General features: G+C 37.0%; 1 protein-coding gene across 1 annotated transcript in view; it reads right to left on the bottom strand.

Annotated features, from left to right (window-relative positions):
- LOC138018357 (UDP-N-acetylhexosamine pyrophosphorylase-like) overlaps positions 1-20,000 on the bottom strand; it is a 23,807-nt gene that overhangs the window by 1,227 nt on the left and 2,580 nt on the right. Inside the window, exons 2-9 of the mRNA XM_068864964.1 lie at positions 19,466-19,814; positions 18,536-18,601; positions 15,884-16,011; positions 11,724-11,795; positions 10,807-10,875; positions 5,506-5,667; positions 3,334-3,385; positions 1-2,496 (exon numbers count right to left, since the gene is read on the bottom strand). The exon at positions 1-2,496 is cut by the window's left edge and continues 1,227 nt beyond it. Coding sequence (XP_068721065.1) covers positions 2,371-2,496; positions 3,334-3,385; positions 5,506-5,667; positions 10,807-10,875; positions 11,724-11,795; positions 15,884-16,011; positions 18,536-18,601; positions 19,466-19,814 — 1,024 coding nt within the window. The 3' untranslated portion in view covers positions 1-2,370. The remainder of the gene's footprint in view (positions 2,497-3,333; positions 3,386-5,505; positions 5,668-10,806; positions 10,876-11,723; positions 11,796-15,883; positions 16,012-18,535; positions 18,602-19,465; positions 19,815-20,000) is intronic.

Raw genomic sequence — 20,000 nt, 5'->3', positions numbered from 1 at the left:
AGCATTTATTGGCTGCCATATATGAATTCGGTCCATAGTTTCAATGGAACAACAGTAAATTCTTGTAACGCCCAATTTCAAAACAATCATATTATTATTGCAATAATTTATCCCACTTTTGAATAAAAATCTTCAATTTAATCAAAAGAATAAAACTTTCCCTATATAAAAAAAGTGACAAGAGCACTTTTCTGTTGAGCATCGAAAGTACGTTAAATGTAATTCTTGAAGTCTCTGGTTTTCACGATTTTACATTGACTTCACTTAAAGGTTGGTTAGAAAAACTTCTATAACCACGACCAAACGAAGTACTATTTTGTTTTACTACTGGGAAATCTTTTGGTCCTTGGTACGATCTGCCAAACTGAAAATAATTTTAAGTACTATTAGTGCACTCGATACACAACATTGTGTAATTTGCATTCGTGCATTTTCCAGCCTTTCAGAGGAACTGTTGAAATTGCATTGCTTTGCAATATAGTATGCTCATGTGACTAAATATATTACTACTTTACCTAAGTTGATTAATACGATATTCCAATAAAAACGGATCTGAAAAGAACCATATAATAACTTTTTTTGAGATAGGTTAAAAAGTCTTCTATCAATAATATCATTTTAAAACAATGCAAAACCATCTTGCAATCATTTCCTTAATGCAAGATATGGCAAATGATGTATTGCTGGCTTCTGAATGGTTCAGTCTTGACATTAGTTTGCATTGTAGCCAGCAAATACTGTTACCGAGAAAGATCAGTCACAAAAAAATAATACTAATGAACACGGTTTGATCCATTTAAAAAATATCGGGAATGATGTAGCAAGATGTATTTGCTAGTTGCAAATGTTTGAAACGGAAGGGCTTAGTGCAAAACATCTTAAGTGCCCTAGTTTTCTTGTCTCTAGGCTCGCTGTAATCATAGTTAATCGAGGGACTGGTCATGCATTAACTATGCTTTATTATATGACTAGCTCCGTGAGCGGGCAAGATGAACCAAATCGCGCGCTCTGATTGGCTACCCGAGCGGGCAAGATGGAGCGATACTGCCCGCTCGGGATTTCTCGCTTGGTCCCGCAAGATCAAAGATCATTTTTTGGTGTTTTAAGTCATATAATAAATCCTTTATTGACCAAGATTGTTCGGTCAAGGTGACTGGATATTGGCCTCGTTCTTTTTTTGCGTGTTTATGGACCTCGACTTCGTCTCGGTCCATAAACACGCAAAAAAAGAACTTGGCCAATATCCAGTCATCTTGACCTCACGCTTGGTCAATAACCCATACGTAATAGAGCGGTTTTCAATTGGGTATCGAAATTAATTAGTGAATTACTTTGGTAATTCAGTGATTGGTTCAAAGTTCTCGCGCCACTTTTTCAACCAATCAGAAGTGAGACCGAAACCAATCGTAGCCCGCGCGTGCACACTTTCCCGCGCTTTGTGTCGGTTACGTGTAATTACTTCGAGTTTTGATTGATTTACTGGATTGTCTTCGTCCTTTTTTATTGACGAAAGTAATTACTTTGGTTTTGGTAAGTTTTAAGACACTCGTTTGAAAACCTCTCTATTACGTAACTTACATATTACATTTTGCGCAATGACCTTTATAACATTAGGGTTCTACATTCAGCTCAGTGCCGCGAGCATTTAAACACCTTATTCCCGAAAATGTACAAAAAGTTCTGTCAACTAATTGAATCCAAACTAAAAGAAAACGCTTGGAGAAAGCAAATTTACTTGTTTCATTGTCCTTAAAAAGCTGTTCTAGGCAAGAGAACATAACGTACTCATTCCAATAAAAATAATATTGAGAATAGGGAGTGAAATATTATATACTCTCTTGAACCTTCAACAGCTCGTACTTTTTTTTTGGCCAGTGACTTTCACTAGTTCATCTCACAACCCAGTAAAAGCAAGATAAGCTGGTTTTGCTCTCAGCCCTTCCCTGCACTATGGAGATCTGGCAGAAAATATCTTTGGAGGATTTGAGGAATGAAAAAGATACTGCACTCCCTGAACAGGCATAGTGTACTGTATGTCTAAACATGCATATGAAAGTCGTTTACGCGAAACTTAATAGACATGAATTTTAACTAAACAATATTACCTATACCTAAACGTCTAATAATTTACAGTTAAATAATAGATGATTGACTTGATTTTGCAAACAAGTAAACTTTCAATATCACTCTAATTTTCTTTCTCTTGCCAAAATAAAACAGTGCCAGAAATTTGTGGCAGCACCTAGCGCTATTTTTTCACAAAATGTCTTCCCCCTTTTCCACCCTAAGCTATTCCTTGAAAATTCCCTTACGTACACCTACCTATTATTATCATAAGACTAAAATAATATCTTTTTAAAAACCTAACCATCAGCCTTCCCTGACTTTCTTACAAGGGAGTTCACCATTTAATTCTGCATGACCCTCAAGCTCTGCCTTCAGGTACACAACATTTCTTGCTGAAAATTGTTTCTCCCTAACCACATCCTCTAATCCCTAAAGAGACAGTTTGAAATATCATTTTAAGTACACTTATTTAAGCAAATAAACCAATTAAACAACCACTCAGTCATTCAATCAGTCAATGAATCAATTTAAGGACGGTGCCTACTATTGTTATTGCGCATACGTTCTGCGCATCCTGAGATACTCGGATTTCCTATCGGTGATGCTTACTAATACGCGATACTTTTGCGCGGTTTAAAACTACCCGGAGAAAGTAGATCTTCGTAAGTACTCTAGGTATCCAAAATGAAAATTGGGGGTAACCATGCATTTTTCAGAGATAAATAAGCTTCAATTTGAGAAAGAACGCCATACATTGCTTTGTATTTTAAAGCTTTTTACAAATATTATTCATGAATTATCTTTGAAAAATGCGTGGTTACCCCCAATTTTCTTTTTGGATTTCAATAACACTTGTTAAGATCTACATTTCCTGCATAATCACATACCGGGGCAAAAATATTGTTAATTAGTAGGCACCGTCCTTAAGGAAGAATTCCAAAGGACAATTAGTTGACAAGAGTTTAGACTACCAACAGTGGAAACACAGGAATTTCTAAATGACAAGTCCACATTCCGTAGTTATCCACATGTAAAACTGTTGTTATCAGCATTGATTCCAATCAAAACCAGATGATTTAGAAGTTTCTCCAATGGAATTGAAATATACTTGATACCTTTTCTTAACAATACCGGGAAAGTTATAAAAGTATGCAGTTAGCCCGATGGCATGTTACATATATACAGAGTGATACCAAATTCAAATCATAGAAGATAGCAATTTCTTTGGAAAGTTTTCAAACCTTATCAATATACATGTAGGCTTACCTCTCCAGCATATGAGAGTAGAGGAGAAATTTCACAAACTACAGAACTTGACCTAAAAAGAGAAAACAACTCATTGCATTATATCCAATATTAATGGCTTGGTTACCCTGCGAGTAGAAACCCTTTGACTTTCCTCGATAAGTCGGGATGAGAAAGGGATCTCTACCAACTGCTTTGACTTTCTTTGGTTTGCTGCTCATCCAAAGCAATGGATGAGGCAGCTAGTCCAGTTTCGACTTTTCAATTCTGCCTTTTTTTTTTTTACTTTTCGCGCACAATCAATCACCACCCATCATCAATATTAAATTTAAAACAGCATGGCAATTTTTAACTGTCTAAATTCCCATGACTCATGATGAGTATTTCCTCTACATATTGGGTAAAAACTACATGTTGTCTGCCAGAAACATATTAAATTTTCAGTAAAAAATGAAATGGCTCTTTAAAAGTGTGAACCTCCTGGCATTTAGGGATTGCTAATTTCCATAGCAGCTCTTTGAAACATGTCTTGGATACCAGGCAATACCGTGCTGGCAGAGGCCCTTCAATCTTCCAAGGTTAGTCGGGAAGAGGAAGGACCCAATGCCAACCGCTTTGAATTTCTTTATTCTCGGTTTTCTCATGACATCACGGCCGCCATGTTGGAGCCCCTAAACAAAGAAACGGCGGCCATGTTGGAGCCCTGACCAAATCCTCCGGGAATTTAACTCTATTATTCTGCAAAAGTTTTCTTTTGTTTTCGTTGAAAAACATGGCTGTTGATCAATCACGCGAGTGAAAACCAACAATTGAGCATGCATTAAAAATTCAAATGCATTCAGGTGTCAGTCACGTGTGACAAGTAACTGCAAAGCCACCAAACTAAAACTAACAGTCAGGATATGTTCAAACAACTCTGGCAAACTCACAACAACCAAGGAATCATTTCCTAGGAGACTCAAGATAGCAACCATTTCTTTCTCATTCAATTCAATGAAGTTCAAAATGAAATTAGTGGGAGGCACGGTGGCCTCATGGTTAGTGTGCTCGACTCCGGAGCGAATGGTCCAGGTTCGGGTCCTGGCCAGGAACATTGCGTTGTGTTCTTGGGCAAGACACTACCACAGTGCCTCTCTCCACCCAGGTGTATAAATGGGTACCGGCAAAATGCTGGGGGTAACCCTGCGATGGACTGGCATCCCATCCAGGGGGGAGTACAAATACTCCAAGTCGCTTTATCCCATGGAAACCGGGAAAAGCTCTGGTCTGATGGGCCACTTGGCTGGTATGCAGACTTTACCTACCTTTACCCAAAATGAAATTAAGTTAAAGATTATTTGAACCTAATAAAACTCTCACTACTTCTTTGCATTAACCCATTGAATCTTGAGGGGTTCCCCATTGATGAGTAAATCATCTGGCATTAGACATAGCACAGTTGTATCAGGGCATTAACCCTTTAACCCCTGAAATGTAAAGAGTATCAGCAAGAATGAAGGAAAAGGTGTACAAGACAGTGGTGAGACTAGAGATGTTGTATGGTGTAGAGACAGTGGCACTGAGTAAAAGACAGGATGCAGAGCCGGAGGTAGCAGAGGTTGAAATGCTGAGGTCCTATTGGGAGAGACGAGGATGAGGGTCAGTGCATGTTGGATGTTTTGGAGATAAAGTCAGAGGAGCCAGACTGAGATGGCTTGGACATGTACAGAGGAGGGACAGTGAATTTATCAGTAGAAGAATTCTGAGGTTAGAATTGCCTGGCAGGAGATCTAGAGGAAGACCAAAGAGACAATTTATGGATGCAGTAAAACAGGATGTGAAGTTAGTTGGCACAAGAGAAGAGGATGCAGAGGCAGATGATTTGCTGTGGCGACCCCTAACATAGAACAGCCAAAAGGAAAAGAAGAAGAAATAAAAGTGGAGTACATGAGCATGAAACCACTACATTACATTTCAAATCATGCAACCAACTTCATATTCACTTATACTGCAACATACAATTCATTTCTTAGAATTTTTGCAGAACCTGTGCCACAAACTGTATGCGAACAATGAATTGTGTGCACACTGGCTGTGCAATGTGGCACTACCATAAGTTAATGGTATAACTTAATACACTGTAGGTATCAAAATAAATCTAATGATCTTATTAATTGAAGGCAAGTGGAATGTAAACATGAAAGAAAAACTCACTCATTGTTGTCCACAAATTTTCCACCAGCCCTAATGATATAATTGTAATGGAGATCGCATAAGTCCCTCTTTGCTGTATCTGGACTATCTGTTGCTGATCCTGGGCCATTTTTTAGTGGTGAAAACTCTTCCTCTCGTGCAACTTCTAGAACTGCAAAATGTCTGCAACAAGATTTCACGTGAAAATAATTAAATTAATTTACATTTAGAAAGATGTTTGAATGGACATCCTAATAACATTTTTAAGCACAGTATCAAGAAAATAACAATAACAATTTTCATAGCAATCTATTTATAATACTGCAATCAATAATCAATTGCTGATAGCGACAAAAAATAAGACAATCAAGTAAAAATGAAAATCCGAAGTTCCAAGTGATCATTTTATAATAATGTCAAAGTATAAAGTGATATAAACCCGCAATTAATGCAAATTGCATGTACATGCCCGGGTATTTAAAGCACTAATACATTTGCACTAGTTACAGTACAGTATATATTCAGTGGAGTCTCACCTCACAGTCATTCGGATTTCACAGTGTCGAAGTATTTGTGCAGTTCTCCTATAAATTTGTTGTAACCTCTATAACGCTAGGTTTTACAAAAATATTTATTTCTTTAAAATAATAGTTGGTAAAATTTGCATTTTAAAAGCACAAAAATTAATGTTTAAATTATGTTGCAGGTCATTTTGTTTCAACCTACAATTGTAGGTCAACTTGTTTGGACCTAGATCAAGTTGTTTCAACCTAAGTCAATTTGAGGGTCGCAGGTCATTGTTGCAGTGGCCTCATGGTTAGTGCGTTTGACTCTGGATCGAGTGGTCCAGATTCAGGCCCTGGCCGGGAGCATTGTGTTGTGTTCTTTTTTTATTTTTTTATTTTTTTTAAATGGTAAAACAGGCTAACATATGCTAATAACAATACAAAGACTCTAAATACAATTCCAATATTTACAGCACTTATAATACAGGTAACTTACGTAATACTGGCAATACAGTACTCTACACATAACAGTTTTTACAATCGAATACATGTAGGGCATTTCCGAGTTCATGTCTGCCTTCTCTTCAAAGTGAGTCTAAGTGCAAAGTTTTTGTGATGGTAATTAGTTCTACTTTACATATGAATAAAAACTAATTTTCATAACTAAAACTTTACACTTAGACTCGCCTTGAAGAGGAGGCAGACATGAACTCGGAAATGGCCTATTAGAGGCATGAAATGAAAGGGAGCATTGCTTTCCATTTCGCACTATGAATATCTATGGAGTTATTTTGCTTAGCTATGAAAAACTCTAAATGAAAAGCATTAGCATTTTTTAGTTTCGTCAAGTAAGAAGTGAAAGGGAAGGTTTTATATTAAGGTGTCGGCTTTGATAAATAACTTGTTTACCCAATCATATAATATGGTTGAGTAACAGCACATCTTTTCTAAAGAATCCAAACATTATGTTAGTGCTTGTTAAACATTAATTGTTGTAAAGAAACTCTTCAACCATTTAGCTACAGAAAGCCAAAAAACGCTTGATGTTGGACAGTGTAAAAATAGATGCTTCAGGGATTCCTTTGTTACTTGATAAAAGGTACACGCAGGTGAATTTACAATGCCCAATCTGTGGAGGGCTTTGTTTGCATAAAGAATTCTGCTTAAGACTTTATACTGAAATTCTCTCAACTTAAAGTCTAGCGTGACACTTCTAGGGAGAAGATAAAATTAATATCCTTCCAAGGTAGATCGTGTGTTGGAAATAATTGTTCATATTTAGATTTTGAAACCGGGGGTTTCTCAATTTTTCTCATGAGATCCCAATATACCTCTTTAGAGGAGGTGGGAAAAGTGTTATCGTGGCATTCATTATTCCTCAGCAGGTTATTTGGCATGTCCTTTAAAAGTCTTCCACTCTAACGGGATAGCATCAAAGACACTCATAAGAACAAAGTACTCCGCACCTGTTAAGTTATAGTTTTGTAATGTACCCTAGGATTTCAGTTTACCTTCATCAGACAATATGTCACACACAGTGAGGAACCCTTTCTTAAGAACTTTTTTCCTGAACAAAGGTTTTCCATTTATACACATACACTGTAAACTTATTGCTTCAAATAAATTCTTTCTGTCCAGATATTTCTTCATGCACATAATTCTTTGAATCTTAATGAGAGTTTCGATATGTGGCATTCGCAATCCACCATTCTTATAGTCCCTTATGAGGATTAATCGCTTTATTTTATCTTTACCGGAATTCCAAATGAAGTTATAATGAACCGAGTTTACCTGTTTGACAATTTCTTTAGTTAGTGATATTAAAGAAGCGCGGAACAAATTTAGGGATTGCGCATTCTTCCGATCAATGTTAAGTTTCTCCATCGCCATGCATTGATAGACTTTTGAATAGACTTGATTATATTTTTTAGTTCCCGAAACTTCTGCCAGTTGTACGTAAAATAAATGCCTAAAATTTTCATTGACTTGTTAACCTTATCAATTCCGATATCCTCTGGCGAATCGTGAAAGCTGCCGAGCTTCTGTTTTCTCTTTATTCAATTTTTAGCCCGAAATTTCACCAAATCTATCTAAGAGGCCCTTCAGCGAGAAAAAGGACCTTGTGTTGCTAACAAAGGTAGTCAAATCGTCAGCAAAGACACTAAGTTTTATCTCATGTTTTCCCACTTTGATTCCCTTGATGTCACTGTTTCCGTGGATAGATATATTGGTGACTTCAAGAGCAATAAAGAACAGGTATGGTGACAAGGGATCTCACTGTCGAACTCCTCTCTCGACATCAAAAATATCAGATGCAAAACCATTGTTCATAATAGAGCTTGAAATATCCGAGTAAAGAACTTTGATGCAATAAATGAAAGAATTTCCAAAATTAAAAGCTTTTCATAGAGTGTTAAACAGATATTTCAAGCTTAAAGAATGAAAGGCTTTTTTGAAGTCAAAAGTTGTCATTAGACCTGGAATATTGTGGAGTTTTGTGTACTCCATCACGTCATTGATTGATCTGACAGCATCAAAAATCATTCTTCACTTTACATATGCACATTGGCTTTCATGTATTATCTCTGGGAGGACTTTTTCGAGTCTAGTTGCTAAAGCTTTTGATCCAATCTTATAGTCTACGTTCAATAAGGAAATCGGTCTCCAGTTTTCCACATACCTTCTATCTTTGTCTTTCTTTTCAATTAATCGAATAATTGCCTGTAGTTGCGAATTTGAGAGTTTGCCATTTATATATGTGGCCTTAGAGAATCAACCAAAAGATTCCCCAAAATTGGCCAAAAATATTTATAGAATCCAGCTGTTAGCTGCTCATCATTGCCTGGAGACTTGTTATTTTCGAATTTATCTAGAGCTTTATAGTATTCTGCGTAGGTAAGTCCATTGCAATGGAGGCTATGATTATCTGATAATTAAGGCATGTTTAGGCTCTGATCAAAAGATTGCAGATCATCATCCTTGTTATCATAGAGATCTTCATAAAATCTTCTTAATCAGTCATAATAACCTTGCTGTTAGTCACTCTTTGTCCATGTTTGTTAACTAACTTCCATATACCTCGCCACCACGCACACAACTGACTGATAGATCATCCATATAGAAGATAGCAAGACCACCGCCTTTTCAAGCTATGCGAGGCTGGTCCAGCAGCGCGTAACCGGACGGGGTGGCCTGTTTCCTAGCTGCAACATCATCTGGTGTAAGCCAAGTTTCAGTCAGACAAATAACATCAGATTTCATATCACAAACAAGCTCCAGGAGATCAGCACTTTTAGCTCTAACAGAACGCACGTTTACCAAACTGAGAGTCATAGGTGTGATTACATGTATCTTTATTTCTAGAGAGTTTCAATAGACGAAGCGAAATAAATATGACAAACTGAGTGACCCACACTACAGTATTTTATCGTTTCTCCTGCCCTTACCATTACAGAAACGAAAACCTATTTCTTTTTTTGAAATAGTTTCTTGTTGAATTGTCTTGACTGTCAGTGCATTACAGTACCGTTTACGGTATCAAATGAATAAGAAGAATGTTTTCTATGTACAGCTGTACAGTATTGAATTTTTGATAATTGTTATTTATTAAAATAACTACCCCGCCAAAATGAATATTTTGCTACATGTATTAACCAGATAACTTGTTGTCACAGGGTCTTTGCTGTAAAGAAGACCCTGCTACATGTATAATAAAGAATTATTTTTTTGGTTCCATGGCACTTCGTTATAGTGGCCCGTTCCCCTGTATTATATACTTACATAATGTATATACATGTACTTACTATTGGCCTAAGGGTTACATGTAAAATAAATGTAACTTAAATTATAAATAGTTAATGTAACAACTAGGAGCAAGTGTACTCAATGCTTGGCATGGCATTGGTGGTTATGGGCGTAGAGTGTGGTCTGTTCTGGGCATCATATCATGGCAATCCAGCCATCACTGGGTCAGCAGATTTCTGATGTCGTCTATGCATGAACCTACATTGTAAGTTGCACGATGTGCTTGTAGTTTTCCTCTGCTCAACATACCGGGAATTTTGTGTAGCTTTCATTTTCTAATGTCCCCTCCCCTCTCCCTTTTTTGTGTTATCTACTGCACATAGTAGATTCTCCACTGCTCTTCTAGTTCAGTGTGATGGGTGCTAGGGATGGGGCTGGGTTTGGTGGGTGGTGCAGACTGTTGTGTGTTCTACATGAGGGTGTCAATAGGGCCTGGCTGTAGTCAGTAAATAGCCAAAAAAAAAAAATTTAGTCAGTAAACTGTTAGAAAATATGGATTTAGTCACCAAACAGCAAAAAAGGAGATTAGTCAGTCAATTTATATGATTTTATGACTTTTATGAGTGGAGAGAGAAGCATGGGACTGGTAACTAAAACCGCAGGCAGAGCGCAGGCTCTGAGGATGTCACGAAATGAGATAAGGGAAGTCATGCAATCAACAACAGGACATGCAAAATGATACGAATTATAGGGTACAAAAGTCTGGACCAGAAGTGTTAGATGAGGTCAAAGTAAACTAAAATTTACATTTTTACATAAAAAATGTTGTTATTTATCCTAGAAAGTCTTCACCCTTTGGTCATTATGTACCGCATATGCTAAAAAGTTGATCTTCCTTTATACATTAGTCAGTTCATATATTGTTGTTTATACGGTTATTCATGACAGCCAAAAAATGTAGATGTACTTTTTCAGCAGTTACAGCCCCCACATTCCTATATGCATCCAATATCCATGCGTGACTTTTGGGCATTAAAAATAAAGCGACCTTCAGAAAGCCAATGATACTTACTCGGTGAATTCAAAAACATCAAAGACAAATTTCTCCAGTTTAATTCCATTAGCTTCCTTTGGGATGATCCTTCAGGATAAACAAAAGAAAATAATAAAGTAAGTTAGAGTACTTAATAATTTAAAAGCTCAACGTAACAGGACAAAATCAGAAATCTCCAGAATCAGTACCTCAAAATGATATTAATATCATCATTTTAACACAGCAGTTCAATGTGTGTGGTCTCATCACGTGTGTGGTGGTTATAAAAAAATCATGTAGGGCAGTCCCAAACTGTGACTTTTTTCGACAGTTTTGAATTTCACTATACACCTTTACATTTGTACAAAAATCTCTGTCACCACAAGTATAATAATAATTCCAAGTCAAAAGATCTTATTGCGTGGTGCAAATTTGGGTAGTCAAATCTTGTACACTGTGTTGGCAGCTGCAAAGACTTCAAAATTTGCTTTATTTCATGCTGAAATGGGTTCATTACATGTAATGTATCTATCAATTTTATGGCAGCACCACGAAGAATCTTTGTGAAATAAATCAGTGTTTTTCAAAAGGATTCTTCAAGTGCCTGTCATTTTGGTTTGAAAAATACCGAGACAATGCAAAAATGTTCCACAGAGAAAGGGCTGCATACTTACAAATGTACCAGAACATGGGAGCATTATCACAGTAAAAAAAATAATATGACCAACCCCTTCTAGATCTCATAATAATAATAATAATAATAATAATAATAATAATAATTATTATTATTATTAATATTAATATTATTATTAATTAATATTATTATTATTATTATGAGTGGTTAGTCAATATTACTGATTCACTGTATTTATATAGACTCGTATCAGTCTATACAGATAAATTTTGAAAGATACAGCCGTAATTATCATCTATTAATACAGTTGTAGCAAACACACCTTTTTCCAGTGTCATCCACATATGGTATCTTCTTTTTGGCTACGTGAAACTTGAGTGAAGGCTCCAGTTCTCTGTTGGTTAAAAAAAAAAGCCATTTTTTAAAAATGAGAACCACTAAAACATGTTTTTTTATATCACTCATTTTCTTTATGGATAAACTCAAAGTTATGAACTTTAGGATGGAGAGTAGGGAATGAAAAAAGATATATATTACATTTATTTCAAATCAAACATTTCAGCATGAAATAAAGCAAAATTTGAAGGCTTTGCAGCTGGCAACACAGTGTACAAGATTTGACTCACTCATAAGTCCACAACATTTGGACCACTGTGATGACGAATATCGTTGTCGATAAGAGTACAGACAACGCTGAACCACTTTTGATTTGTTAAATTTACATGTACAAAGCATCAGAGCTGAGTTACAGAACAAAGGTTGTCTGCTGGGGATCTGGACCCCAGCACTCTAACAACTCAGCTATGGCCACCTTCTCTGTTCAGGCAGGTTATGTATACCCCCTCCACTCCCCTATAACCTATGCCTAAAGTGGTGGCCAAGGAAAGGTGAAAGGTGATTTTATTTTCAACTAGTTAGTTTTTTTCTAACTACATGTAGGTGATTTTATTTTTAACTAGGTAATATTTTTTTAACTAGGTAATTTTTTTTTTAAACTAGGTAAATTTTTCAAAAACTGGGTAAACTTTGTCTCTCTGGTGCTATTAAAGGCCAACAAATTTTAGTGATTAGGGTCAAATGCTCGGCTGAGTGATTTGGGTTACTGAGCACTAATTTAGAATGATTAGCTTTCATGTAAGGTTAGGGACACCACCCACATTTTGGGAACAAGGGTTAAGCTTTCAATTTTTATAAGTGATTAGAGTTATGCACTCTGTCTTATTTGAAACAGTTTACTAGCATTCCAGGAGGTGTAAGACAACTGCAGACTGTCTACAAATATTGCTGATATTAAACAGTACTTAAGTCTAAGCACCCATTTGATTAGCACTGATAAGCAGTATTTAAGTCTAAGCAACCATTTTAAAAATTAATAGTTAGCTTTCAAAAACTGAGTTAGGATTAGCCTGCAGTCAGTGTGCAAGTGCGTGACACTGCATTCCATGCAAGGGATTGGCATGTATTGTAGTGATTGGAGTAATCAGTTATCTGAAGCGTGTAGTCTAAAACAACTGTTGTCTTGGTCATTGGGTTAAAAATATTGGTCCCTGGTTATTGGAAGTAAAGCATTCTTTCACTTGTTGGATAAAGGGGTTAGATTGTAAAGAAGCTGTGGTGCTGTGTCGGTGGGAAAATGAAGTAAAGGAAAGAGTTTATCAAGTGAGTTGATATGGTAAATTGACCACTGTGAAGAAATTTGAAAGCTGGCATTTTGATTGTTAACCCTTCCTCAGAGCTAAACCTTTTTTTGTTCTTCACATAGAAGGACTACTTTTTGAAATGAAACAACAGTGATATTTTTTATGATTCCTTTGGAAATATAACTTGTTTAATACAAGATTGATAAATATTTCTCTCTCAGATTTTCAATTATCAAGAGCAGTATACTACCGGAAAGTAACTACATTATAATAACGTTACAATGGCAATATTATTTGATACTGTTACAATATGAATAAACTTCAATTTATCTTGATAGAAAATTTGTTTACTCATTTTGCAAAATGGCCTGTTTACATGCTGCACATCTAATCTAGTGGGAGAAATAAGTGATTGGAGTTTTCCAAACTTGGTCACTACTTGAGCAGAATGTTTTTTCGATGTCAGTTACCTTTCCTAAAAGCAACTACTGTTGGGGTAAAATGGCGTCCTTTTACCATTCACCGCGTACCGGTGGCTCAGTTGGTTGAGCATCGGGCTGTCATGCGGGAGGTCGTGAGTTCGACTCCGGCCGGACCAACACTCAGGGTCTTAAAATAACTGGGGAGAAAGTGCTGCCTTTGTAATTACATCTGCAAATGGTTAAGAGTTTCAAGTCTTCTCGGATAAGGACTATAAACCATACGCCCCGTCTCACAACGTAAAAGAACCCACACACTATTCGAAAAGAGTAGGACATGGAGCTCCACGTGTTGCGTTCAGGACTCATTTCATTCATTCATGTGCTGGGTGAGATCACTTATGGACCGATAGCGGCTGCCAGCGGCGCCTATATATGCTGATGTCTGATCTCACCCATAGATCCCTTGCTTGTAAAGTGCATTTGAATATATTAATAGAAAATGCACTATATAAATTCATTAACATCTCTATCAAAGATAGGAATGTTGGAGCTGCAATTGGTTGGTGGGCACTTTCTAAGCCTGGAATAAGCACATTTTAACACTTGTGTTAACAACTTGCTGGCTGATTTCTGCGTAATTTCTTGAAGCCACTTTTTCACACTTGTGTCCTCTGTGAGAAATTCGATTGAGTACTTGGGACAAGATTTGAAACAGTTCCCGTTTTGGAGCTACTTTCTTGATGTGTGACCTTCCTGTAAAAATCATCTTATAGTTTTTAATTCCTGTATTTCTCCATAGAAATTGATTTCATTTACGCTATTGCAGTGGCGTGACTCCTCCATTTTATCAGTGCTACAAGATTTACAACATGTGCATGGCTCTAGTGTCCAAATGTGAATAAATCAAAGGTTGGACCGAGAGTGGCCTGTGATGAATAATAAAATATTTCATTATAAATTATGATGAGAGGTTTGCTTGAGTTGCTTGTGTGGTCAAGTGGATAAGAGAGTGGACAGCAGATCCAGAGATAGGGGTTCAAGTTCAAGTTCGGGTAAGTAAAAAGGAAAGTCTTGACAAGTATGAATTGTCTGTGAGAAGTGCTGTAGAGGGGCTGGGCATAAGGGATATGCAAGGGGGGAGGTAACTGGAAGGTAAGGGGGGATAGATCTGTGAAGAAAGGTGGGGTAGGATATGGATAATGGGGGAAGATGGACAAGTAGAATGGAGAAGAGGAGAGTTTCGTTCTTTTTACATACCCCCTAAAAAACAAAGTTAAAAAACCTGTTTTTTAACTACACCCTTAAAAATCCCTATTTTAGAAAGTTGATTAAAAAAAACCTAGTTAAAAAATTACCTAGTTAAAGAAAAAATTACCTAGTTTAAAAAAAATTAACTGAAACGAAAAATTAACTGCAACATATACATTTTTGCTACTTTTTGGGCATCTTGGGTGTCATGAAGTTACATCATTTTGTGTTTTATTATTTCCTCGAATACAATTTACCGTCTGTACTCTGACAAAGATTATTAAAACAAAACAAATTAACTTTAAGATAAATAAAAAAATAATTTTAATCCCTGGTTCGTCTTCCTTTAAAATTAAGTGCAGAAATACAATGTAGTAGAAAGTACCGGGAATTTAATGAATCTGATGCCTGGTCATACGATCTTATAGGAACCAACTTTGACTGACAAAATTAATACATGTTGAATAAAATGTACAGAAAGAAGTGATCAACTTGTATATCTCCAAATGTGGACAATAAAATGCCCTCTATTTATTATTTGAGAATAACGGTCTTATTGTATCAATAAACTATGCTGACTACTTTATTGCAGAAAACTTGGCCTATCAGAAACAATAAGGAAAGCCATATGGATGCTGTTTGAGCTGTTTCAATTCTCAATTATAACACCTATTAAAATTAAAAATATTGTTTAACCCTTGACGCCTAAACTGGCCTAAACTGGCCAGCCCGGTTTCCATGGCATGAAGTGACTGGGAGTATTTCTACTCCCCCTTGGATGGAATGCCAGTCCATCGCAGGGTTACCCCCAGCACTTCGCCAGTACCCATTTATACACCTGGGTGGAGAGAGGCACCGTGGGAGTAAAGTATCTTGCCCAAGAACACAACACAATGTTCCCGGTCAGGACCCGAACCCGGACCATTCGCTCCGGAGTCGAGCACACTAACCATGAGGCCACCGTGCCTCCCACTCGGCCAGACTTAGTACATGTATTTTACTCTGTCTAATGCCAGACGAATTTACTCGTCAATGGGGAACCCCTGGGAGTCAATGGGTTAAAAAATTAAGGCCTTGTTTACTTAGCTTAAAATGTTAATGACGAACACTAGTCTTGGCCATCAATCTCTGTCACTTTGAATCAAACATAATTCATTGTTTTTATTGCTTACTTGACAACTTTTTCTAAAAAGCCAATGGTGAAGAAATGGTTAGCTAAGTTGCCTTCTCGGAAAGTTAGTTTTCCATCAGGATCTCTCCTCTGTTGAACTTCTTCTGAAATTTCACTGTACTCTGCCACCTAGACAAAGAAAGGATAAAATGCATAAAAGCACAGTGAAGCGGTACATCACACCCTACTGAACTTCCTACATCTACATCTCTAATGCCAAACAGTTGGCTCTGAAGGTGAAATATAGCATTACCTATTTTGTACAGTGTAGCCCCCAATGCAGCCGTTCTTAGGGTTTTGTCACCCGTTCCTCCCCAAGAATGTCTGCTGAAACGAAAAAACCCCTTCCATTCGTGGACCAACGACCAATCAGAGGCCGTTTTCCAGTTTTGGATAAACTGGTGTTTTGTATGATATTCTTTCTGGCAGCATGTGATTGGCTATCCACAACCCGATAATTATTAGTCAATGTTGATTGGTTTATTTAACTAGAGGTTAAACGGTCAGTAAATGGAAGTAGTTTTTCATTTCAGCAGATGTTCCTGGGGGAGGAATGCATGACGGAGCACTATGCAAGGTTGCTGCCTAACGGTCGCCTGGTCGCCTTACTTGCCAGCGCGGGCGACCAAGTTTCTGAACGAGTAGCCCGAACGGGCGCCAAACTTGTCACAACGTGACTCATCTTTACTTTCTTGCTGGAGATTAAACGATGAAAAAAGCTATATGGTTGGAGAGATGGCAGCCAAGCTAATTCCACAAATAAATGACTCTTTGATTTGTAAATATGTTAACATTAAAATAACATTGCTGAGTGCTTTCGTAGCGTTACCTCCTGGTAGAGCACGGAGACTGGGTTGCATTGTGATTCCCAAATATGGAAAACCGATCTTATCATACGTTCCCTCTGTTTTTATTTACATACATAAGGGAAGTTAAACTTGCGCAACAAAGGAATGTTCATCCCAGCGGCTCTCAAGAGCCTACTAGTAAAACGTGGTATATTATTATTTGTAATGTGATTTCTTAACCTTGAATTAAATGCTGAAAGAAAATATTTCACGTTTTGGTGATGTCTGCACCATAGTACATACCAAACATTTTAACGTGCCGCACGTGCGAATCTCTATTTTCCCGCGTTAACTGCTGAAGGTTTATTTTGTTTTTTGTCCCATAACACCAATGGAGCGCTCGCAACAGGTAAGCAATACTTTTTTCTTTCTCGTGTTGTCATTCGGAAGTCGAGTAAAGGTGGAATTACATAGTCATTTCAGTGATACAATTAAACATGTATTTTCCGTGATACGATCGGATCGTGGAAGGTTACTATTCCGACATAAAAATAACGTTGAAAGACTAAACTATGAATTGAATTAAAGTAGCTGAAATAGCTTGATCCCAAATGAAACTAAAATAGCTGTGAGTGATGCCTGTCAGAAGACATGTGCGTATCAAAGAAACTTGACACAATTAAAAATCGCGAAACGTGACAACTTAGCTACGATTTCAGTTTGTACTTAGATTTCTGGGTCAAATACAAGTCATATATACCGCGAAATGCTTTGTAAGGTACACACCAGTTTTAGGTGAGTCATCATGTTCTGTGGCACTTTTACATCTCATTTAATTGTAACTAAACCGAACCACTTGATTTTGGCCGGAAGTGGGGGGGGGGGGGGGGGGGAAAGGCAGTCTTTGGTTAATTAATTAATTCTGGGCTCTTGAAAAAATCACTCGGGCTACTAACTTTTAATGTTGGAAGCCCGAAGGGCTCCCAGAAAATTTTCTTAGGCAGCACCGTTGACTAAGAATGTCTGGGTGGGAAGCTACACACTACCAAGCAAGAAGTCATACAATGTAGGTTCCATCCCTGGCCAGTGAATGTGCTACCTTTGTCACAACGTAATGATGCAACTTTACAGTATTACATCTACAAATTAATGGATAGACTTTCAAGTCATCACAGATAACGAGCATAAACTGTGGGCTCTCACAACCCTTACTAGCAATCAAAAGTAAATTAAAATAATTTTGGCCGGATGTTTTAACCAACTAACTGTTTCAGAAAGATTGGGGGGACTGTCCAGAGTAAGATCAGACCACAACACTACCACGGTGGCATCCATCCTTTTCCCAATACTGTAAATGCTTGTGAACCCCATGACGAACATTACATATGAAATCTCTGAAAAAGCCTCAAGGGGTCGGAGTGGCTGATAAAATTAATGTTGTTTTCATTTCACTACCTTAATTTTTTTCCTCTTTTGCAGCTTCTGAGTAAGTACAGTAGATTTGTGAAAATGTTGTGTTTATTGTTGTGTGATGCAACTAGCAAAAGGTATTATTTCATTTCAACTCAAACAGAGGTACATGTATATATAACATGTTTTCATTTCAGAGACAAGAGGTTTGATCCACTGCTCTATAGTGCAGCCATTCACTGTACCTGTTTCTGTTAAATAACATTCTACTGTTGTTTGATTGAACAATGGAATAAAAAGAAATCTACAGTTACTGTAATGCCCATGAATAACAAAAGACAAGATATGAATGTTTTGCACACACACATGCACATGGAGAGTGCTGCATGTGTTTTGCGTCTGCATTGTACACTTATCTCTAAGCTGCACTGTAGCTGTAATGTTTGTGTGCTCACCTGGAATTTTCCATCACATTTGACTACAAGCCCTACTTTTTCCTCCGGTTTAGTTTTTTCCACAACCTGACAAATTGAAAAAAGATAGAGGGAGAAAAGCTGCACTAAAATAAGAAGTAGCTGTATTTTTATTATAAAAGCAGGCCCTTTAGTTATATTTCTCTCAATTTGCCTTCTGATCAAGTGAAAGTTAAAACATAATAGGTCAATCCTATATTATGCAACTCCAGCTTCAACGTTTTCAATCACTTTTTATGTGGCACAAGTGTACCGTACTTTATTAAACTTAAAGTGCTACCATGACAAAAAAATCACTTTTCTTCTCCACATTTTGAAAATGTGATTGCTTAATGCTTGACTGGAAAATTTTTGAGCTTTGATTTTTATCCAAAGGCTGTTTACTTTGAGTGTAAGGTTTGGATTTCATGATCCGCCATTACTCACGTTCCAAACTGACCTCAGAGAGTGGGATCTAAGGAAAACTGACTCACTTGCTTAACATTTCAGTGTGTGAACACAGCTTATTATATAGAGTTTAAAGGTCTGATCGCACGAAACTCCCACGTTGCATATTAATTCAGCCACGTACACACGCATAGCACTTAAACTATTGAGTCTTTGACATCACTTTCTCCTCGATCCAGCTCTCTCAATATTTTAAAGTAAGTAATGGCGGACCATGAAATAGGACAATTCAAGTTAAAATAAACAGGTATCTTTTTTAAATCATGGATTGAAACTTTTAAGTCACTTACTGTTTAGTTCACATAGTTTTGAAATCCAAAGAAAAACAAAAATAATTTTTTTTGGTCATGGTAGCACTTTAATTAAGCTATCACTTTTTATTTCAGTTGTTGCAAGTACAGTCGTAGAAAGATATGAAAATACAGCCACAGTAAAGTCATGTAAAGGTACTAGTGAATACCTTACCTTTGCACCACATTCTGCACACTTGTCAATACAGAATCCTATAAACACAGGATCAGCCATCTTGACAAGAATATTATCCACACAATAAACATGAACATACTCTATTCCACGTTGCTTCATTTCGTCAATACGACATTCATCAAGCAGTGCTTCATAAAGGCCCCCATTCCCTCCAGGGGCTCTGGCAATTTTCCCTGGTTGATCCAGAATTATTTTCCCCTCAGAATTGAAACAGGGGAGAGTATGCTGCTCAAAGAAAATAACGTCACTGCTCTGAAGTCCAAAATAATCATGGTCCTCAAAAAACTTTTTAGTGTCATCCATTGTGTGTTCACTTGTCATTATGTACCTGAAATAAAATGATTAATTTATACAAAACATCATTATTTCATCCTGTTACACGAACATGTATTTTATCTTTATTTATGATTGGAACTTGTAGATCAGTAACTTCGGGATGTTAAGGTTATATTTGATTTCAGGTTAAAATGATTTTAACCCAGGATGATTTGTAATTTCTTTGTCTCTATTTATG

This window comes from Montipora capricornis, chromosome 10 (assembly GCF_036669925.1).
Source record: "Montipora capricornis isolate CH-2021 chromosome 10, ASM3666992v2, whole genome shotgun sequence".
Classification (NCBI taxonomy): Eukaryota; Metazoa; Cnidaria; class Anthozoa; order Scleractinia; family Acroporidae; genus Montipora; species Montipora capricornis.
This window is presented reverse-complemented; position numbering and strand designations above follow the sequence as displayed.